Raw genomic sequence first — 23,567 nt, 5'->3', positions numbered from 1 at the left:
GAAAAATAATTACAAAAGGATTTGTGTTGTAAAGCTAAAATGTACTTTCTACTTCCAACTACCTGCATAAAATGTTCAGAGGGAAGGCCAAACCAATTTTTATTTTTTTTTAGGAGAGATTTGAATGGCAAATTGGAACAGTTTGGGTCTAAGAAAGCTCTGGAGGAAGTAGTCCCCTCATGTGTTGCTTAGCAACTATGTAGAATCACATGACCTAGACATATTGCATCCCTGGCCTTCAGGTGAACTAACAGGAAAAAATAATTCATATTAATGGGATGGGCAAACATGGAATAGGACTGTTCTGTGGAACTTGCAGTATCCAGTTCAGGAAGCAAACATCCATCATTGCTTACATAAAAATCTAAGTAAACACTGAAAAAATCCATAAATAACTGCTTAGAATCCAGTTTTAATATTTATGCAGACCAAATAAGCACAATGGAAACAAAATCAGATGAAATTTAATTAAAAAAAGGAAAGCTACATGACTAATTTATTTCACACAGATCTTTAACAGATCTCTTAGAAGTTGTTGGGGTTTTTTCTCTTACATATTTTCCCCACCCAAAAATATAAACTTATTTATTTTAGGTATATACATGTTTCTTATGAAATTCTGGAACTAGAAAAGAAAAAGTCTGAGGTATAGCACCATGGAACACAGCACCTTTGAAGGTGCTTTTGTTATTGAAATTCTTCATCACAAAGTAATTTCAGCAGAAAAGAGTTGTTTGTGTGCTGCTCAAGCTCTTCCAGTTTTGCCACCTTTAGATTTGTTGGCGACTTCAAATAACAAAGCTCTTCAACAACAATATATACAAAGGGATTTTATTATTAATCAGAAATGGAGTTGGCTTCACTGGCAATTACAGCTGTATTTGTTCAGAATACATACACAGTATTGACAATGTAGTTTTGTAATTATAGAGTAAGAGCCAGATGCAATTCAGAGACACATGCAAGTTTTGGAAATGGACAGAGAAATAACAGTATAGTACTGTACATAGAATAATTACAGTTTATTAAACACTTTCTTAACACCTCTTTGTTGCAATGGAAGGAGCACCATGTCATTTTTTTTGTTTTTTCAGCACCAAAGGAATCCAAAGGGGGGTGTTCCTAGAGTGATGCCTATGTTGTCTGTCTGTGCCACAGCATCTTTGCAAAATAAGTTTAAGTCATGTGATTCTGGCCCTACAAGGGCAACAATTACTTTCTAGGTAAGACATACACAGCAAGACTTATTTTCTATGCCATCCTTATTCAAAACTTGCATGTGGCATGAAGTGGGCTGGTAGCACCAAAGTGCAGCATTTTTGTTGATCTGATTTTGTCTGAAGCTTAACCGAGGAAGCAGACGGGACCGACCTCAAATCCAAACTTCTGGTTCTGGTCACCAAAGTCATTGATCATCACATCAACTATGGGCACTTGGTCTATTTTGGGCGTGTCGATTTCGATCACCGTTTTGGCGTAGCCCTTTCTTGACTGTAAAAAAAGAAGAACTAGTTATATACCAGAGCAGGTGCTGTGTCTGGAGCATAGAATTTATAAATTATTGCCCCCTCATGGAACAGATATGAAGAAACTCTAAAAGTTTGTGTTTTCTTGGATTTTTTTTTAAAAATGTGAAAAAGAGTGGTCCATAGCTTTTTGAGTGGTAGAATAGGCTTACAAATGAAAAATTATCTAAGACATTAAATATTTCTTGGAGAATTATGGGTTCACATCTATGCTATTCAATAAATAATATCAATATTCTCATAACAGTGCATATGTCTGCCTTGTAAAGAAATCAGTAATTGGTTCTGAAAGACAGAAGAAGGATCCATGTCTAAGAGGAAAGATTCTAACCATCTCACAAAATAGTACAGCAGCAGAATAAATATACAGGACATAGAGAAAGGCTGACGTGAAGCAGTTATGTATTAGAATCTCATTCCTGAAGGGAGGAGACTCTGCATCTACCTGAGCTGCATCTCTGTCTCAGTGCCAGTTAGGTATCTCTTGGCACTTTCAGCTCTCAGCTCTCTGTATCACTGACTCCTCATAATTGCCTTCAAAATGCTCCCAAACCCAAAATAATTAATGAGGTTTCAACTGTCACTTGTTCCTTTGATGTCTTTGTTTCAAAGTGTTCAGTACAAACCATGCTACATCTGAAAAGAGGGAACAGTTACAATGTGTATAAAGATCCTGCTGGAGAAGTGGTCAGTTTGGACACTCCAGGGATTTTTAGGACAGCTAAGAGAGAATCCTGAAAGGTACAATCCACAAACTTCACCTGCTTTTGACTACCAAAAAATGAGAAAAGGGAACACAAAGTCACACATCTAACTAGGCAATTACTTCACTATGTTTGGGTATGTACATACTGTTTAGTTCATACACATAGTTTTACTGTATTCACTAAATATTCTGTCTGTGTATGACTGTATTTTTGAGTATAAATATATTCTGCTGATGGACTGCTTTCCCTGATTATGCTGTGCTACTTCTGGTGCTCTTTTGTACTGTGCTCATACTAGCAGATAGGCTAGTTTCAGGACATTGGTGCTGACAGTGTGTGTCCATGCCAGGTTTGTTCCATTGCTGTTATTGTTTTTTTGAGTTTGTTTGGTTTTTTTAACATATGCAAATTAAATAAGGTTCTAGTGCACTGTAGTTAAAAATCTACTGAAAGACAGTATTAGAAATGAAATGTTTAGAAAGCTTTTCTCAGAAGAAAGCTGTGAAAAAATGAATTTGTTTGATTTCTACTTTAACTGACAAGTTGGTTTCCTAAAGACTCTTCTGAACCTCTACTTACTGCGCAGCCGTCGTGAAGAGCTTTGATGTAAGGATTGTTGTCATAAGACATTTCTTCATCATTTGATCCTAAGAACCTTAGTGCTTTGTCGTAGCTGTCAGATGATGCATCATGCCAAGCTACAGACTGATGACAGTTGTAAGTGAAATTTTGTCTGGCAGAGGCACTCAGTAGTTTAAGGAATGTCATTTGGACCATATTAATTGAATTCCCTTCAACATCCAAGTAGGAAAGCTGCAAAATATAAGAAGTTACAAAAATATTTATCTATTTCCTTTGTTAAAATGCAAAACACAATTATTGTTGATGAAAGAACCATGTAACTGTCCTTAAAATTTAGTGTGGTGGTTGATTTCATATTTTTCTAAGAGAGTGTTTAAGTTCAATAAAGCTGTGGCTCAGTAAATAGATTTTCATTTTACAGCAATATATTTAGGATGAAGAACTACATATTTTAGCTTCATTCTAATAAGAAAGACACAGCATGGTGTAAACCATACCGTGTATAGTATATAGTGTAAACCAGTGGAATTCCTTCAGGAATCTGTTTTTAGTTAATTATAAAGTTGTGTCAACCTTCAGTCTCATCTTTGCATACTCAAGTGTATTTCCAGTTACCTAGAATGGGGAAGGGGATCTATGCTCCAACTGCTTTATGGTGGTTCAGTGGTGATGTATGGCCTGTGCAGGAGACCACTGGGATCATTGTGGGAGAATACAGAGCAGCCTCTTGCTGTCCAGTAGCAAGAAGCCATAGTACTGCTCTAATATTTAGGGAAAAAGGTTGGGGCTGAGAAGTCTTTTCGTTATCCAAATATTTATAAAATTCCTTGGGATCTGCTGACATGTACTGGCTTTGTAAATAACTGTGAAGTTGCAGTGAGAACTTACAAGCTTGCCTCGCTTAAATTCACTAAACCAAGATCCTGGATTCTCCTTTGGCCATGATGAAATTCTCACCTGTATGGTAAAACAGCAGAGCGAATTATTTAAAAAATAAGTTAACAGATAAAGTTTTACATTACCTGGGACAAATTTCACATCAGATAGTAAAAAGTGGTTCTTATTCTGAGATCTCAGCCTCTTTGAAGCTCTAAAATAGGATGTTTTTCATGTATAGAATGCCTTCAAATTAGTGACATTAAATGGAATCCAAAGTAATAGCCTATAAAGTGAGCTACTTCTATTTAAGTTCTGTTTCTTCTGTTAAGATTCGGGTAATCTGCCAGTATGAAGTGCTGCTATGAAGAGTGTCTAAATTGGAGTTTTCACTGGTGTTGATGCTGATAGACCTCTCTCAAGAAAGCCTTCCTGTACCCTATGTGCTCCCTCAGAAATAACTGATAAGAATGAGAACACTGTTAATACATAGTGATTTACATAGGTATAAATGAACCCAGACAAGGAAGACAGTAAGAGTTTAAAAGGTGTCAAATGCTAGGTTATGTACTTGAACTGGCTGCACAGCTATGGTGCATTCTGAAACGCAGTGACAGGTTACCAAGCAGGTGCCTAGGTTCCCTATCTAAAATGTTGTTGGTTAACTCGATTTTACTTCTTCATTCAGATTTATGCAAATTTCAATGTAATCAGAAAGACAGATCTGTGAAAATGTGACAGTGTAATTATCCTGCTTAGTTCAATGTTGCAGTAGTGTAGGTAGGACCTGTCAACAGCCAACTGAAAACATAGATTGGTACTTACTCCTTCAGATTTCTTATCTGGGTAGATGCAAGTTTCCCCACCTGCTGTGAAATTGCAGTATACTTTGAAGGAGTCTCCAGAACAGCCCTGGTTAGGATCAATCCAATATTCCCCTAAAACAAATGAGAAAATAGTTGCCTTCTGTAGTAGAAATGGTATTTGGAAGATTCAGGGTTTGCTGCTATCTAATGATCCTCCTAAGTTTTGTAGCAGAGTTATCTCAGTGATGAGGAAGCAACGGTCTCTCTTCTGCCTTGTGATTTGCTGCTGCTTATGAAAGACAGTATCAGGATGAAAGGTATCTGCATCCTTTAGGTTTTGTCTAATTTTACTTCAAACCATGACTCCATTGCAGGATTCTGCTAAGGTTTTGGAGGAACTGTGGAGACCTCAGTCTAGAGGGAGGACATAACGTGTGAAACACACATTGCAGGTCTCAACACTTGGCCATTTCAGAATTTCAGCTACAAGTATAGCTTACACTCATGGTGACAGCACTTTTGAAAGCAGAGCAGAGGCAGCCTTAGGCAGAAATAAGCTACTGCTTAAGCCAGAGAGCAAAATCTGGAGTCATCTCCATACCGATTTACAGAAAAAGATGTTTGCACAGGGTTTGGTGAGGTGGTAGATGTCACAGGTACCTAACACTTATATTCAGAGATGCCTCAAGCAAAGATGAAACTGCAACACTAGTGAAACTTTCAGGCTGCTTCAGTTGATAAAAACACTTAACCAGTGCTTGGTTAGGTGACAGAGTGGGAAAGACAGTTCAAACTCTCATGAAACTTCCCATCCCTTCAGCAGTCCCACCAGGTTAAGGTGGCTGAGAATTCAGGCCCTACAATGCTCGGGTGAGCAAAGGCTGGGGATGGGAGAGCACTGCTGTTCATCCAAGGCCCAGTCAAAGTCATCGCTTCTAAAAATCTTCCATTCTAATTACAATGATGATTTTTATGATCAGGATCCTTATCTCCAGCTAGTTTCACAGCAGGACAGCAAATGATTTTCTGACACTACTGTTCTAATCTGGTTTCAAGCAAATAGTGAAGGTTTCAAAGAGGCTTTCAAATCCTTTCACAGTTCTATCTTCTGAATACAGGGCATAAACAAAGCATTTATGGTATTTTAAAATTGTATGGATTCAGGCTGTATTTATTGAAAACAGTCTTTCTTACCTGTCTGTCTTATTCCTGGAGAATTCTGTTTTAATGAATGCATTTGCTTTTATTTTAAGCAAAATAAGATTACTTTGATATGAAGAAAGCTCCAGATAATAAGCAAATACTGGTAAATGAAGAAAGTGAATGTGTTCTATAAAAACATCCATTATTATGGAGGTAGTGAATTTTAAAATATATACTTTTCATATAGTACGTTCACTGCTTAACTACTCCTCAAGGCAATCATCTGGTTTTATGTATCTAGAGTCAAAGCAATAAAATATTATTAAGCTGTCAAAATGTATTTTCCTTCCCATTTAAAACCATAGATGTATTGCTTTGAACTCAGAAAAATATCCATTGCAATTGAAAAAAAAATATGAAAGGATGAAAATTCTGTGAAGGTTGGCTTTAATTTAAATCTTTCCAGAGGGATAAACTCAGAAAAAAATAGAAAACAACAAAGAATTAATTAATCAAGATAGTTCTTCAGAACACAGTGTCTTGTTCGTACTACTCTGAATTTTATTATTAAGCTCGTACTTATTAGGATTAAACAGTCTTAGAGAATCTTGAATGTCTATTTGCTAAGGATAAAAGAATAGTAATTTTTTGAGTTATAACCAATAGTAGGTCTCATGGTACCAATGCTATTTTTCATTATCATGCTAGGTTGAAGTACACAGCTACTAAAATAATTCTCGTTTCTTTTAAAAGAAGCTATCAGCTATGCCAGGATGCTGACATTTGTGATTTTACTTTCCATTGATCTAAGTAGCATCAATTCTTCCTCCCTCCTGTTTGGAGAGTTCAGGAAATGCAATGATCACCTTCCAAAGCAATAATTGTTTGTTATTGAGCACTTTAAAAGGTTTCAGATCTAAAACCAGATCAGGTTATATATTTAAAGAATTTTGGCTTTTGCCAAGACAACATCTTAACGTTTTAAATGCGCTTTTGGAGGTATAAAAGTTTATAACAAGACTGACTGTATTGAACAACTATATTAACTATCTGCCAAGAACTAATTGTTCTGCTGAAGTATCTTTAGCAGATCATAACTTCAGCATTGTTTGCCTTTGTCGTGCCATGTTAACATACCATCTGGGAAGTCTGGATGGCAGAGCTGCAAGTCTTTGCAAGTTCGGGCTGGGTTATTCTGAGTGCCCATTGGATACTTCATATGCTCAATGTCTTGCTTCAGTGAATTCAGGGAACCAAAGATCTCTTCCATGCCATCGGAATAATCCAGAATATTATCACCAGCATCAGATAACATGTAGTCAGGAGATCTTCTTGTCTTTTTGGGTGACTGGATTGGCAGCGGCTGGATTACCTCACCCGGAGGACCCTGAGTGGAAAACAAGGTACCTGTTTCACTTTTCTGTTTCTTTCACAGCTGCATACATGCATAGAGGAAGACAGCTTGGGGTTGCTTTGAATAGGCTTTGCTCAAATTCTTTATTTCCTTATTTCACATATCTCCTTCAGATATGTCTATGTGCTTTGATTTACTTGCAGAAAAGGATGACTTTAGAAGGCCAAACCATTGTTGTACTCTAAACTCTTCCCACTACGTTGCTGTTTGGGGAAGAGAGTGCTGCCTGCATGTAAGTTAAGTGTGCAGAGCTGACTTGCAGTTGTTTCTACCCCAGCAGTTCTCTCAAGCACAGGCACAACCCATGGCAAATGAAAACTAAATGATAAAACTTTAAAATTCCACTTGGGGACTGTAAAGTAATATTTCATTTCAAGAAATTGAAACACTTCATTCAGATTTGGACTGTTTTCATTTTAGAAAAGTATTAACAGGGTGAAACCAAAATCATTCAGTTTCCTGTGCAATATAATACAAAATTATTGCAAGGTCTTTTTGTGCTTGTCAGGGGTGGTTTTTTGTTTGGGGATTTTTTTTTTTTTTAAATTTTAATCTTTCTAATGGCTTTTTCAGTGCAGACAATGTATGTCCATGGCTGTTGGTGGTGATCAGTGTTTCCTGAAAAATGAGTTTTCAGTAATCAGTATTTTTCTTATCTGCAAGTTCAGTAATGGCATTTTCTACCCTTGTCAAAACAGGGTTATGGTTAATGTGCATGCATGTCCAGTCACGGTTCTTACTTACTGGAGGACCAGGTGGACCAGGTAACCCACCGTCACCCTTTTGACCAGCAGGACCCTACAAAGCAAAGAAATGTAGTGTTGACCATACTACACAATGTTAAAAAGTAACACAAACAGAAGTTAAGTAACAACCCCCCCCCCCAAAACAAAAAAAAAAGGAGGAGAATTACTCACACTGGATCCTTTGGAACCTTTTGGACCTTGGGGACCCTACGGGCAAGAACATATAAATATAGTTGGTGTATATTCTTCAGAACTTGGGAGTGTTTTGAACAGGAGGACTGGATGGATTTACTTACAGGTAAACCAGGAGGACCAGGGGGTCCGAGTGGACCTGCAGGACCAGAAATTCCCTAAGAAGGAATAAAAGAATAAGTACAGATCTAAAGTATTCTACATACTGGACTGGATTTAAGAATTGCATATGTCTGAAACAGGCAGTCCTACGAAGCATTTACCCAGATGAGTTTTGATACAGGCCATTTGCTATGGTCCAAAATAGTTGGTAAGTTTAAAATACTATCTGACAGTTGAGTTGCCTGTAGTTGTTCTTATGCTGCAGTACTTAAGAGTTGCATTTGCCTTCAGATTGGCTTGGAAACCTCCCATTGTACATAGTGCCTTAAAACATGTCTTACTAACTAGGCAAAAGGAAGCTACTTTAGTAACTACTTTAGTAGCTTCCTAGTGGACTTCAGCATGTTGTGATCAGTACTGCTAGTTTTATGGTGTCCCTAACTTAGGGGTATGCGTATCCTTCACCTTCTGAAAAGCTCTGTGATCTTGCTGGTTAGCTTCACTGGTTTTGTACAATGCCCAGGAGGGTTTTAAACTCTAGCAGGAGGCTTTGGGAGTTAAATGAGTATAGCAACTTTATGTCTGTTGAAAAAAAAGACTCTTTGCTTGCATGGAGCTTGAATGAAAACACACATAGGTTTTACTCACTGCATCACCCTTGGCTCCAGGAGAACCCTGTGGTCCAGGAAGACCCCTATCACCCTTTTCACCCTGTTCTCCTGGAGGTCCAATCAGGCCAATCAAACCAGGATGCCCCTAAACAAGACAGATGAAAACAGAGTTAAAACTCAATATATAAAAAGTAAATGTGCTTTGCAAACACCCAAATTAGAACTTTCAAATTACATCAGTGTTGCTAGTTAACAATCTGAAAATAAATTATTCTCAAAGCACTGCAGACTTGTAGATTGTTTGCAGGCTGTGGCCGCTTTTTCAGTGAAAGAGATCCATGCAACACAGCCCTCACTGAAACATACAGAAGTAACCATGCCTGTGGGTAGAAATTACACACCAACTTCCACATTTAGATGCTACAAGCATATTATAGGTTGCACATTTTCCCACACATAGTATAGCTGTATAAACACGTGATCCAGGCACAGAAACAAGAATTGAAATTCACAAGATATAATCACATTCATATCCCTTTATATGGATTTTCTCTGATACACAAGCAATCAATAAATTGTTAGGACTCCAGAAAATGTTATCCTGGATGTCTCAGTCCATTATTTCAAAAGAAAATATTGCAGCTTTTAAATATTTACATTTAGTTGTTTTAAAATAAAAATCTCAAATACTTTTTATCTCTTCTTACTTAGGTTTTGTAGAACCAAAAGTTCTTTTTACATAAACGTCTTTGGGATTTTCATTGCAAGGTGAGTAGATTACCACACAGGTAGTGTGGTTTCTTTCTGTGTCTCTGCAGGATATAAAATGTGACTTAAAACTTCACAATTGCAGTTAAGGCTTTGGGAAACTGATTGATGGACATGGTGAATTGTCTTGCTTATTGACAGAAAAACCCTAGTGTTTCTTTCTGGTAATTCTACATAGACTTTTAGACTGGATCAAAAGTACAGAGGTGCAAACAATGGATTAAGTATACCTTCTCTCCTTTAGAACCTGGATCTCCTTTCAGGCCAGGCAAGCCAGGTGGACCCTAAATAAATCAAGGGAAGTAATGTTAAAATAAGTTTTAATGTATGCCACACATCATGTTTTCTTGAAACATTATTAAAGGCAGTATAAGTCAAAGTACAGTCAGTCATTAAGTGGTTGACGGTTGTGATTGACGGCATATGATTTAGGGCCCAAGATAAAGTTGAAAGGTATGCTAAGAAAAGATAGAATGATCTTACTGCAGCATTTAAATTAGAGAATCAGAAAGGTTTGTATGATTGGAAAGCTGCGAAGCAAAGAATCATCTAAACTCTTAAAGAGCACTGAAAACATCCAGTGAAGCAAAAGGCATTTTAAAAAAAAATATTCACACAACTTTTGTTGAAAAACCTACTTTTTCTAGTGGTTACATCAGAGGCTTTGAATTATTACTCCCGTATTAATTGCTGTATCTTATTTTAGTCACATGTTTTAGCCCAATCTCTCATAAGATAGTGGAAAATATCCTCTTAGGTTTTCTTTTCTCCCAGTTTACTACAGCTCAGTAAGATTTTTGCAGAATAGAAATCAGGTTGCTAATAATAACTGCTTCTCAATATTGTTATTTTGCAGAACTACCTCATATTTTGTTTCAGCACTCAGGGTGTTGCCTTGGGATTATGGGTTCCTTGACTTGCAACCTGAAATTGCTGTATGACCATGAATAATGCATTTAAATCTATATTTTCTAAATATTGAAGTCTCTTCTACTCTAAATTGCAAGCTTAATTAACGTGATTTAGAAGAGAGAGTTCCACTGACGTGTACAGTCAGGACAGCTTATGGTCCTTTGTCACTTTTCTAAATGTGATTAGTTACACAAATTACTTAGGCTTTGCAATACTAGTTTGGGCAATCCTAAATGCTTTCAAGCACTGCCTTAGTCTCTTTGGGCCTCCACTTCTCGTTTGTTAGATGGGGATAATACCCTGCTTTACAGAGGTGTTATACTGTTACCTTTTTAGGTACTTACATGGTTCATATCATATAAACAGCTTACAATTTTAAATTTGTATTTACAAACCATCCTTTCTGCAGCCTAGTAAAGACATACATTACTTCATAAGATTGAAATGTGCTTTATTCTAAGCTTTATCTCTAGTTGTCCCTAATGTTACTCCATTTCTGTAAAGAGAAATATACTGGGGCAGGACACAGAGGTGTGAACAACCAGCATAAGGTCAACAGAACCATTGTACAAGAACTTTGGTGTTTTTGGGGTGGACATGGAGAGGGGACAACCCAAACCACTAATTTTTTTTCAGGTGGTTCCAATGTAAGCTGCTGCTTAGAGTGTCTATTGGAAAACTCCATTGCAGTCTTTCTACATGGGGAAATACTGTGAAGCATAAGCACATTCACATGGATAGGTCTTACATTCTGCACATCTCTCAAAAAACAACGAATCTTCTTGTTACAACTGGACATAAGCTTCTTCCATCTGACAGTGCTTTTTTATTTTTACTGGGGTCATAAGAACAACCCATTAAGGACACTATCAATAGTAAAAACATGTATCTGGATAGATGGCACAGAAATTGGTTAGTTTTTCTCTCCAGTTTTACAAAATATTATTTCAATCCTTATTTATAATTTCGGAAGAATTTTGAGGGATTTGAGAAATCTTCTGAGGCTCCTAAGAATGGCAGTGCTAGTTTTGTGTAATTTGAACTGAATGAGGTGGAAAAATTCAGGCCATGCAGTACATCTGCAAGCACAGAGAAGGCATTCACTTCTCAGAGGCTATTAATCTCACACTGAACATGTATGCATTAGGCGCAGAGCTGCTAGACTAAGTCAGCATCTCCTCACTACTAGTCTCCTGCTGGCAGCAGACATCTGTGAAGTTATGATATGGAGAGCAGTAATAAGTGACCTTTTCAACCTGGCACAGATTCAAAAGTGCCAGAACACTTCATGTACAAATTATTATTCAGTGCGTATCCGAACCATCTCTACTTCAGGATATCATTAGATGCAAAAGCCTAGGCAAATACATAATTCATGAATGAAAAGTGAAATTTTAAGCTTTTGGAATACTGAATCAGACATTTTCACCTGCAGTGTGTTGTGCTCTACTGCAGATCTGCTTTCATATTCTTCTGATAGCAATCTACTGTATAGGGAGGGGAAGGAGGGAGACCTAACCTCAGCAGCTTTTACACATAAACTTACTTTCTTAAAATTCAAAATGAAGTTGCAGCAATGCATCTAAAAAAAGTTCTTGTTGAGCTGAGATGAAACTTGTACATTTGGGAGTATAAAGTCCATTAATACACCCAGCTTTGGATTTGAAATGAATGTGTAAGTTCTCAGATGTTGGAAGAGAGCTCTTTTGATGATATTTTTGGAGACTTCTGGTGACTGACATGTGCAAAAGGGATGCTTACTATTGATGAGTAATAATTTTTCATTTGCTTTTAGCTCTTGGCACAGAATTGTACCTGAGTATTTTTCCCTGTTTTGTCCTCTGTGAATTTTATTTGTAAATTGGGCACATCATTTAAACACTATGGTAGTGGTCCCACCATAAACCTTTTGGAGGACAGAGGTTTTTATTAGGGATTTAGCTCAGGGGAGTCCTTTAACTTGCAGCTTCTCATTTTTTGCTTCCAACCTCTGACTGAGAAGCAATGTTATGCATGAGACTTAGACAGACATTCAAAAAAAGGGTAGATGAGGTACTTAGGGATATGGTTTAGCATAGGATGGGAATGGTTGGACTCAATGATCTTAAAGGTCTTTTCCAACCTTGTGATTCTGTGACCAGATAGGTATTTCACTGGGAAAAAAAGTATTTCTAAAGTGGGAAGTATTTACCTGAAACTCTTTGCATATAGGTTAAAGAAGCTGCACATTTGAAATTTTTTTTGAAATTTCAACAGGTACCCAAATACCCATGAAAATGTTTCAGTCAAGGAAAGAAAATATGGTTGCTGACATTCACGTATGAACATGTATGTGAAAGACAGGGTAAAACTCTTAATTTATTTAGCACTTCAGTTTAAATGCTCCATTTTTTACACTGTCATTTTTATATACTGTAGAAGTCTGATATGGAGATTCTATAGCTCATGTTCAGACTCTGAGCTCTCTCTGGAGAGGCAGGAATGCTCTTTGGAAAGATTTTGAGTTCACATATATGCCTTAAGCACAAAAATTTTCAGTATTCAGGCTATCCAAGGACCCCTGTTGTTTGTATCCTCTAAATCCTTATAGGAAAAGGAACAGAGGATTTCCTTCGTACTTTCTACTCAGCCTTCCTTTTTCCCTTTAAGAACCACATCATCTCTGAAGCAGAGGAAAGCCCCTCACAGCCCTGTTCCCTCCTAAGGTAACCTGCCTGTATATGTTGGCAAAGTTGATCTTCTGGCCAAAATAACAAGAGTGGATTTTACATGATGTGATAACACTGCTTGCAAACTGTAAAATGCCTTGAGAGTGTAACACTTATGTTTGCTTTCCCCAAAACTTTGACAATCTGTGGTTGTTTTTTTTTTTTGTTTTACTCCTAATGTGTTACTCAACTGTAACTGTGAAGAAGAACTCTACTTCAGTCAGTTTGGAGACCAAGGGGTGTGAAATCTTTCTGCTGAATTGGATCACCTTTGCTTGACATGTGAAGAATTAACCTGCTGGTTTAGATTTGAATTTCTGCACATACTGCTGAACAAGAACACCAATACTGGGCAATTTGTGCTCACAGTATTGTTTTTTCAGCTTGTTATAAAAAATGCACTCAAATAACAAGTGTAAGTAGAAGCAGTCATATAATTTGGTAATGTCATCTATAAGTTTCCGTTGCTTTAATCATAATATTAACAAGGAGCAGAACGGTGGCGTGCCCTAGATAGCCAGAAACTGGAGCTTGGTCATTCAGGCACATCACAGATTGTATTTCCTGGGACTGCAACAACAGAAACTGACATGATGCTGTTTATTTTTATAAAACCAGCACCTTTTCTTCTTCCTTAGAAGTACTCTTTTGGCCCTAATTCTGATTAAATTTTGTCTTTCTCTAAAGAATAGATATGATCTAGACTTTTAGCCTATTAATAATGTCAGTAATATCAATGGATGTACAAAACTTACTGGTACTAAGGAAGCAAAATGATGTGAGGTATTCAGCTTTGCTGATGTGGGAACGGAAGTAGATTATTTTTTTTTTTGATTCTGTCATTCATTTTGTTTTTATTTTTAATTCTATTCAGGGGATTTTAAGAATTGGGGTTTATGCTGCCTTCCTCTCTACTTTTTACCTGGTATAATTCAGCAGCATTCAGCATGGCTGCCTATTAAAGTAGAGCAATAAAAGGCAGCAGCTGTGTATCAGATTTTACCAGCACAGAAAAATAGTGACTTTGTGCTAAGAGCTGACTTGCACATTCATTTTTCTCTAAATAGACAGACATGTTAATGGTGTATTTTAAAGGGTGCTTTTTCTGTTTTGGCACTGAAAAGAAGGTACTCACCAGAGGTCCAGGAGGACCGTCCTGACCTGGCGCTCCAGGTAGACCTTGTTCTCCCTAGAAAAAACAAGATTTGATTTACCAGAGGATATACAAGAAATGCAAAACTTAATGTATTATTATGTGCTCCATTTACTTACCACAGGGCCAGGAATGCCCCGGAGACCCTCGGGGCCAGGTTTTCCTGCAGGTCCTTGTGGGCCAACTGGACCTGTTTTTCCAGGAGCCCCTTCTGCACCAGGTTCACCCTAGAAAGAACATAGACAACAGCTGAGAGAGAGAGTGTGCTGACTAAACTTGGTCCTGTAGGGATATACAAGCTGCAAAGTGAGAGCAAAGGTTTCTCACTCTGTTTAAGACCTATTCTAAAACAGTGCTCTGCATGGGGTGGTTTTAAGAACAAAATTTTGATGGCTTCTTATAAAGGTGCAGTGCCAGCAAAGCATGCTCATCCTGCTTTTCCATGGGGGTAAGCTAAATTAGGCCCCCAGTGGTCAGAGTCTACCATGTAAGTGGTTGTGTATTGCTACTAATTCTGGGACTTCATTTGGATTTTACAGTTGAGCTATTATTATTTTGATAAGTTTCTCACTCTGCATGTTAAGCAATTTACTTTTCATTTATATATAGTTTACATTTCCATGCTCCTGAAAAAAAATCTTGAATGTATTACCTTTGCACCTTTTTCACCTTGTCTGCCTTCAGCACCAGTTGCTCCAGGAGGTCCCTGTAAAAGATGGAGGCTGAGCTCGTTATCTCAGTTTTCTAAAATATTATCAGTGAAAAAAATCTGAGAGTGCAATTTCTACTGTAATTACTATAGCACTAAATGCTAACAGAGGAACATTAAGTTTATTTCTTGACATTTTATTCACAGGATAAAAAACATCCCAAACTTTCATATCAGCTATTTTTCCCTCTATAAAATTTTCTGGGATTTTAGAATATCTGAAAGAAGATATACCACCTAACATGTCTGGTATGATGAGGTACAAACCAAAGAAACATCTTGAAAAAAATAAAAACAGGATAAAAAACTAGTAGGAAAAGAACAACACTAATTTACATACACAGTAACAGCTACAAACGTGCTTTGCTTTGGCTTCTATCTATTCACTGCAGTTCATTCACTGATTCCAAAAGAGCCTGTCATTCTACAGTGCACAGAATAGCATGTAATTCTTCATTCTCTAAGTCAGGGATGGGCTCAGTAAGCCTTTTGATTACACTTGGACAGAAAAAAAATATTGATAAATGCCTTGATATTATACAGTAAATATGAAAGGGAAAAAAACACATGACTAGAGGTTGCAAGGATTATAATAGAGGCACTGACTACAAATAGCTCTTGGTACCAGGTTTCCTGCTGTTTCTTTAAAAATGCTGTGTTTGAGTAAGAAGATAGAACTTGGTACTGCAGGAGGATGCAGAGATGGGACAAAGGTCAGGTGAAGGCCACAAAACAGGAGCCACGTATTGTCTGGCAACACTGTGACTACCTATTGCTGGTATCACCCATTGTTCATTTTCTTCATTTTTCACTGAAACCTTAAGAGATGCTTTCTCCTCAGAAACATCAAGGGCTTATTTTCAGGTCAGGAAATTAATATTCATAGCTTAGGTTATGAATAGAAGCAGTATCTAGAATCTAATGTACTCTTCTGAAAATGTTTCTCTTATATATGCTCAGTGTAGGAAAGATGTACTGAAGATAATGGACCAACTGTTTTCCTACAAGGTTAACTTTGAGCCTGGGAAATGTCTTTATTACAAGTAGCTATTTCTTGCAAACCAATGAGCAGCTTAAATCAAAAGGAAAGAAAAGCGACATGGTCAAATACAAGGTGATTTTCTGAATCTACAAAACTTACTCTCTAAGCCTCATCTGTTCATTAATACATCAAGCAGTTTGTTATGTAGAAAAAACACAAAATAAATGTTCTAAGGACCAGCAACAGGAAAAATTAAATCACTTCCATTTATTGACTGCTCTTTACTTCATATCAAAAGCCAAAATGATATAGGCCCCTAAAAGCAAAGCACAGAAGGACATTCCTAATTTTAAAGACAAGAGCCGTTCTTCCAGGCAGGCATCTACCTGTATGCTTTGTGAGCTCAGGGCTGTAGACCAGAGTTTGACTCAACATAATTTCTTATACTAGAGTTGCATTTAGCCCAGACATTTTATAACCTGATATATTTCTTCATCTACTACTACTGGCACATACCTTGAGCAACTCCACCAATTTTAATTTCTGGAAGTTTACATTCATTTTATAACTATTTACATAGAAATATATTAAGATCATGCATTTGCTTCTGAAATGAAGCTTTCTCCAGGTGGAATTGCACATCTGCAATACTGTATGAACCTTGTGGCCAACAGAGATAGTTCAGGCTTTCCATCAAAGGTAGTGCAAAAAGAATTACATTTCCCACAATGGACTCTGGTCATTTGTGTCTCTCTCTTGTATTTTTAAGAGCTGGAGTGGTAAAGGACTTAGTTCTACCTCTTCAAAATACAGAGAAGCTAAGAAGCCCTGGGAAGCGTGGTCCAATTGCTGACTCTTTCAAACAGGAAGAATAATTTAAATCACTACTCTTCCACTTAACAATCTCTGACATACATACCCCTTTGTGTAGGTTGTAATTGGTTGGGTGGATCACATTTTCAGTAATAACAAGAACAGTGAGGAGCAGGTATATAAACCAACCTGGGAACGCTTTAGAAACAAGACACTTTTTTCTTACATAAATTCATTTACATGCTCATTGTCTTTACTGCTTGAAAATCCCTTTTACTCAAGTTATCTTACAGGTTATAATCTACCCTAAGAAACTGCAAAGGGCTGAGTGTGGTAGTTTGTATTAGAGAAATACGGTCTGTGCATAACCTCGGGACGCAGCTGTAACATGAATTAGCAGGGCTAAAAACACTGCGATCGCTAAATTACAATACAGTGACTCATGATTGCTAAACAAAAGGGGTGCATTCATTATCAGATCGTGCCAACGCTGCACCAAGTGCAAAGCAGCTAAATGAACTGCTCTTTCTAACAGGCTGTGATTGCTGGCATGGCACAGATGGTGCTTCTACAGAGAAAGACTGCTAATTATTATTTATCTTACCTTCCTACTCTTGAGCTGTTTGAGTGTCTGGTAAATTTTAACTGACAGAAAAGATCTCAGTAACAATAATTTAATTTTAACCTAATGCATAGCTCCCCAGCCTCCCCACCTCAGCTACCACAGTGATCTTTACGATCATTACCTTATGATCGTGCTGCCTGATACATTTTATGCAGAACTGAACTGAGAAGACAAAAGAACTCACACAGAAACAAACTTGTCCTCAATTTTTGTTACATGAACTTTTGGATATTTTTTTGTCTGCTCTTCCATATTATATAATTTCATTAACATAATTTAAACTGCTGTTTATGGCAGTCTGTCATCTGACTACAAACATGATTTCCAACACAGGAAACCATTGCCACATTTCATCAGTCTGTTAAGATAAGAACCTGGTGTACTGTAAAGCATTCTGTGCATTGTCAATCAAGAGAGAAAGTCAGCTCGATTTTAAAGTCATGATTTACACTCTGCTGGGGCAGTGTGAAGCTGCAGCCAGAACTGAAGAAACTAACTTCCTCCAAACACTTCCTTTTTTGTGGATTTATTTAACATTGTATGGAACAGCAACTAACTGGCTTTGTTGCAGTACTGACATCTGTTCTTTTATTGAAAGCAGATAGTATGCCCTCCAGTTTAGAACAAAAATACATATCAGTCTTGCACTTTAAATTCTAACATTTCTAGACTGATTTATGGGACCTTTTGTGTATGTAACCTGGACATCTAATTGACTTTAATAACGAAACCACAACTGAAGGGCCTAACACACTGAAAGGCTGAGAGAACCATCAGCAAGAAGTACTTTCTGTGTTGATTTTTATTGATTGTATTTAAGAATAAATATCACTTTATGCCATTTTCCTCATGCTATACTTAACATTCATTAAATAAAACCCAATGAATTCAAACCAGAGATATTAACCAATACTCAATGGCAAAACAAACAAGTTAAAAGTCCCCAAAACTGGTGCAAAGAATTAAGATTGAGGAAAAAAATGGTCTAGTCCTTCAGCCTTTGTATCAACATTTCTAGAGGAGCAGGCATTGGATCAGAAGGCCTTTTGAGATGTTTAATTCATTACAGGACATTTTATCACTGAATTAAAAAGTAGAGTTTAGTCAATATTAAACTAGTCCCTGAAAGTCTGATCCAATGAATATTTATTTTAAGATCAGTTGGTGTTTTGGGCATTGATTTGCTTTTGCATTGAACTAGAGAATCTGGCCTTCCATTTGTTAAAGACAAAAGCCCTTCAGCTATATGTTTCCCTTGATAGATTTCATAGCTCAGATTTTCTAAACAGTATGTGCACAAATCCATGCTAGACTTGCACACACAATTAACACGACTACTTGTGCTACGGCTACAAAGATGTACAAAGCCTTCAGAGCATGTATTTATCTGATTTGGTACATGCACAGATACTGCACAAGTCAGGGTCTTTAAAACATTAATTATGACTTAATGAAAATTAAGAAAGCAAATCAAGAGTATATGTACTTTGAGAGACTTTGTCAATGACTATGTCACAAAGTTTGCCCTTCAATTATTTTGTTGGTCTCCCTATATATTTAGTTTTTCATCTGAATACAGAACTTCATGGTTCATATGGTTGGACTAGATGATCTTGAAGGTCTTTTTCCAACCTTAATAATTCTGTGCTTCATTGAATATATTTTCAGTTGTACAAGGGAGATACAAGTATATCTGTGGTATTAGAACTTCCAGAAAGGCAGTGGTAGAAATACTGTTTGGAATAGCAATTTTTAGGTCTGAAAAGTGGTATATTAGTTAGGGTACACACTTTGTGCATACTCTGATGATCCTTTTTTTTTGTTTTACTCACCGATTTGACATATTATTTTGATTTAGACTTCAGTTGAGTGGTCATAGCATGCTATTCAATTTTATCTTTTCAAAGTAGGAATCTGGAACAGACTTCTTGTTCTGACATGTACTTCCTAAGTAGTATTTCTTAAGGTCACCATACCACTTGTCCATTAAACCCTCAGTCTTGTTAGGGCTTTTTGTTGAAATTGCTTCTATCATTAAAAAATGTTCTACATGAGTTTTCATCAGCTGCATGTTCATTCTGCTAGCAAAGTATGAAGCTTTCAATCCTTTGCCGTATTTTGTCTGGTATAATACCAATACAATATAGACCTTCTGCAAGCTTGACAAATTCAGATACTCAAGTACTGCAGAATCTGATTCTACAAAATGTTTTGTTGGAATTCAAGAACAGGATTACTTGGCAACATTTAGCCATACATTTTCCCTAAAATGGAAATGTGTCAAACCACGGGTGACATGGTATTTGTGTTTCTAAAATGCTTTTTGTCTAGGAACAATTAGATGCAGTATATCCAATCTGTTAAGATGAGCTACAGCCTTTCTGTATAACAAGTAGGAAGTTCTAATTTGATGTCAAGCAAACATACTAATTACTAATATTCAATCAAGCTGTATTTCAGTTTTAGTGATAAGGTTGCTAATGCTACCATAATAATTTACAGTATTATAAATCTTTTGCAAGTTGGTGAAGCAAATAGATTATTGTGTAAAATAGATAAAACTAATTAGGCATGTCAGTTCACTCAAGCCTATTAAATAGAGCAATTTAACACTTTCTGTTAAATAGCTTTCAGCTTACATTTAATGATGCCCCTCCCTTGTTTTTTTAAAGTGTAAAAACTGCATCTAATTGCTCTCTGAAACAGCTCTAAAGCTTGATGCATCTACTACATTTTTGTAATTGTAACATTATTTACTGGGTTTCATGATCTCTATTTTTAAAGCCTGTAAAGCTTAAAAGACTTCAGAAATAATGGAATAGCTTCAAAAGTTACAGAAATATCTGCTTGTTAAGTTTGTATGCGGGGGGGTAACATAGATTTGCACAAAACCTGCATTGATGTCGTTGTATTTTAGTGGCTGAGGACACTGAAACAGACATATTCTTCTGATTCCCTGCCAGCAGTCATGGGTTCTAAGGATGATGTCTTACATTACTCTCCTAATTGCTCACTCCTGTTAGCAGACTAATCCAGCAGGCACTGAATTCACTTACGTGAAAAGAAAAGCACCTTTCTAGATAAGGACATCTATTTTTGTTCTCATTATCCATATATTTATTTGTTCCTATGTTCTGTGTAACCCATGTCAAAGGATTTTCTCTGTTGTTTCTATTTTCCTTTTTCTTCTATTACCTTACTTAAAAGAAACGTCAAACATCATATATGAGTGTCACAACATGGAAAACAAGTGGCTGAGATTCTCTACAACACAGCGTGTCAGAAAGCAAAGTGTACAGGAGAAAAGGAGAAATTACATACTCTTTTTCCAGGTGGACCAGGTGGGCCAGCTTCACCTGAAGGACCTGGTGGACCCTGCAATGGAAAACAATAAGCTCAATGGCAACAATGGATGAAGTTGTTTTCTCTATTACATATAACAAAATTCTGCATTATGTTGGGACGTTTCAATGGACAGAGAGTAAGTACACAAGATGTGTAAATACACACAGAGAAGTATTCCTGCTTATTCAACAAATCCTTTCTTAGGGTAGTCCTTTGAAATTGTCAACAGTTTTTGTTACAGTACAAAACGCAATCATTCTCTTTTCTTTTCCTGCTTGCAACAAAACATTTCAGGCCAGAAAGTGGCTGCACAAAGTAACATATACAGTCAGCCTACTGCCTAAGCCCATTAAGAAGCTTCTTGCTTTTTCAGGTGCTGAAGTTTGGCTCCTCCATCTTGGCAAGCTGTGATAGTCTTACATATGTCAGGGTTGCTGAACAGTTTGATAAGCCTTCCTTCATGAACACAACACTTCAGAAGTACTGACTGTTAAGTAAGACATACACATACTGGTTTCATGATGTTTACAGGTAAACCCCAGTTTATAACTTACTTCCAACCATATGTTCAATGTACTAGCAATTTTTATTTTCAAACTGTACTGTATAGGAAAATTCCCTGATAATTAGAACTACAAGAACTAGACAGAGACTGTCCAAATGGAGCCCCTATCTTTATGCAATAAAAAAATTAAATTAATGATGTTTGGATTTGGTAATTCAAGAAATTTGATGCTTAATGTGGGTTTTGCTCAGATACTTCTTAACTTTCTTAAAGCAGAAGTTCATTTCATAAGGTCAACTAACGAAGGCTACTTGGCTGTAACATTCCTTTCTTATGCTCAGAGTTGCTCTATTTTTAGTTCTCAGCAACTCCAGCACAAATCTTTAACACATTGTATGTTTCTAGTTCTAAGAGTAATTGAGTTCTTCCTCCTGATTGTGACTATAGTATGGACAGTTGTGTCTTTGCAAGGAAATAACTCACAGGTTGACCAGGATCACCATCTTCACCCTTCTCTCCACCAACACCATCTTGACCCTACAGAATTCATGGGACAATAAACAAAATGGAAAATTCAGCTAATGTAAGTGGCTTAGTTTCATATACAAATACAAGATACACTATTTTTCCACAGAGCATTTCCTAATGACACTAGTTTTCAAAATTATTTAGAGATTTTAAATATTTTTTAAGCCTTCAAGAACTATACGAGAAGAAAAGCAACAGATCTTACAGGCAAGACCTCACTCCCAGAAAAGGAAGAGGCAGGGTTAACTAGAACTTAGAGCAAACCAAGACTAGGACCAAACCCTATTATTTTAGTATACTTACACCTGGACCAGGTTCCCCAGGGGGGCCAGGATCTCCAGGAAAACCAACTGGGCCCTAGATAAATCAGGAAAAAACACAAAGAATATGTTATCCACTGACAATCAGGTAGAAATCATCACAGATATTTTATTAAGTATATAATGATTTTAGTAGAAAATTATATACAGCTCTATATGTTGTGCAACTTCAGCAGTGCCTCACAGTGCTTTGCATTAAGATTATTAAGTTCACTTACTGGGTTACCCTTAGGCCCATCATCACCTGGAGGTCCTTTAGCACCTGGTGGTCCAGCTGCTCCAGGTGGACCAGCCTCACCTTTTTCTCCCCTTTCACCTTTTGGACCCTGTAGAAAGCATATGGACACACAAATGTCATCTGGAAATGAATGGCTAAAAAAATACTCCAATGGCAAAACGTTCTCAGACCTGGGCAATGTTATTCATCAGTAAATGCTGGTGTGTGAGTGGGAAATTAGGACCTCGGCCTCAGAGTGGAAAACCTGTGAATCTCAGGTTGAGTGCCAACATCTGCACCCATTTTCCATCCATGAACTGTCTTCAGAGATAAAAACATGCATGTCAAAGTTAATAGTTTTGGAAGAAAATAGGTATTTTCTTAAGAAGTCTTCTGCTCTGTCCTGGCTGTTAATATGAGATGGGGTTATAGGAAACAAACTGCATTTGAAAGGTATAAGTTCTTCACCAAAAATGTAAAGAAAATTTACACAAGTACTCAAGTAATTTGATTAAATGTCTTCTAAAGTAAGCACTACTAGATAGCTTATTATTAACCTTTATTAAGGTGAACTAAGACAGAACCAAAATACTCACAGATGTTCCAGATTCTCCAGGAGGTCCAGGGTTACCAGCTTCTCCAGGTTCACCCTGTAAATGTGCAAGGATAAATGGATGAGTCATTAGGGAGAAGCTTTCTATGAATTTACTTCTGTAATTATTCTTATGTACATATTCTTCTCATGCTTACTCATGTGGACAGCTTACAGGATCTGTCCTTTAGTTGTTCTGCCTAAAGGGGGATGAGTTACATATGGTTTTGCAGAACTGGAATCTGAAATTTTAGAGAGAATATACCAAACTAGCTTTTAGTGAGCCATGGAGCCTAGCATTCCCTTTGGGCTTTGGAAGATCTTCCCCTTTAATATCTCATATATTGCAAATTTCCTGCTTGTCATCTTTCTTTCTAGTCACAGAAAAGTCAAAGTAGTATACTGACTGTGTATGGATTTTCCTCTAGAAGATGTGTTTTGCCTGAAAGCAAGTTTCCACAAATAAGCAAGTACTAATTGGAAATGAATGTCAACGGAGTGAAGACATTATTGCTACAGCTACATTAGAATGAAAAAAAAAAAGAAAAATGTAAGGATAAAATAATAGCACAACAGCAAAACTTTCACCACAGGCCACTATGTCTTTACTGGTGATGGAAATTGTTTCGTAAAGCAGATGGCTTTGAGGACACCACCATATGAAGACAAGTCAAAGATTTTAATA

The 23,567-nt window shown here is 37.0% G+C and overlaps 1 protein-coding gene across 3 annotated transcripts in view; it reads right to left on the bottom strand.

The window, feature by feature from the left end:
- Positions 1-1,344: 1,344 nt before the first annotated feature.
- The window catches only part of COL11A1 (collagen type XI alpha 1 chain), a gene marked incomplete at both ends in the record, with an annotated part of 145,459 nt that continues 123,236 nt past the window's right edge, over positions 1,345-23,567 (bottom strand). For all 3 annotated transcript variants that reach the window (XM_084266324.1, XM_084266326.1, XM_084266325.1), the window contains 18 exons: positions 1,345-1,491; positions 2,813-3,046; positions 3,704-3,772; positions 4,517-4,629; positions 6,778-7,027; positions 7,799-7,852; positions 7,972-8,007; positions 8,097-8,150; positions 8,743-8,850; positions 9,704-9,757; positions 14,229-14,282; positions 14,366-14,473; positions 14,899-14,952; positions 20,697-20,750; positions 21,709-21,762; positions 22,057-22,110; positions 22,292-22,399; positions 22,887-22,940. In XM_084266324.1, coding sequence (XP_084122450.1) covers positions 1,345-1,491; positions 2,813-3,046; positions 3,704-3,772; positions 4,517-4,629; positions 6,778-7,027; positions 7,799-7,852; positions 7,972-8,007; positions 8,097-8,150; positions 8,743-8,850; positions 9,704-9,757; positions 14,229-14,282; positions 14,366-14,473; positions 14,899-14,952; positions 20,697-20,750; positions 21,709-21,762; positions 22,057-22,110; positions 22,292-22,399; positions 22,887-22,940 — 1,659 coding nt within the window. The remainder of the gene's footprint in view (positions 1,492-2,812; positions 3,047-3,703; positions 3,773-4,516; positions 4,630-6,777; positions 7,028-7,798; positions 7,853-7,971; positions 8,008-8,096; positions 8,151-8,742; positions 8,851-9,703; positions 9,758-14,228; positions 14,283-14,365; positions 14,474-14,898; positions 14,953-20,696; positions 20,751-21,708; positions 21,763-22,056; positions 22,111-22,291; positions 22,400-22,886; positions 22,941-23,567) is intronic.

Source organism: Gallinula chloropus (genome assembly GCF_964237585.1).
Source record: "Gallinula chloropus genome assembly, chromosome: 6".
Lineage (NCBI taxonomy): Eukaryota > Metazoa > Chordata > Aves > Gruiformes > Rallidae > Gallinula > Gallinula chloropus.
The sequence above is the reverse complement of the archived record's forward strand: the minus strand, read 5'-3'. Positions and strand labels throughout refer to the sequence as shown.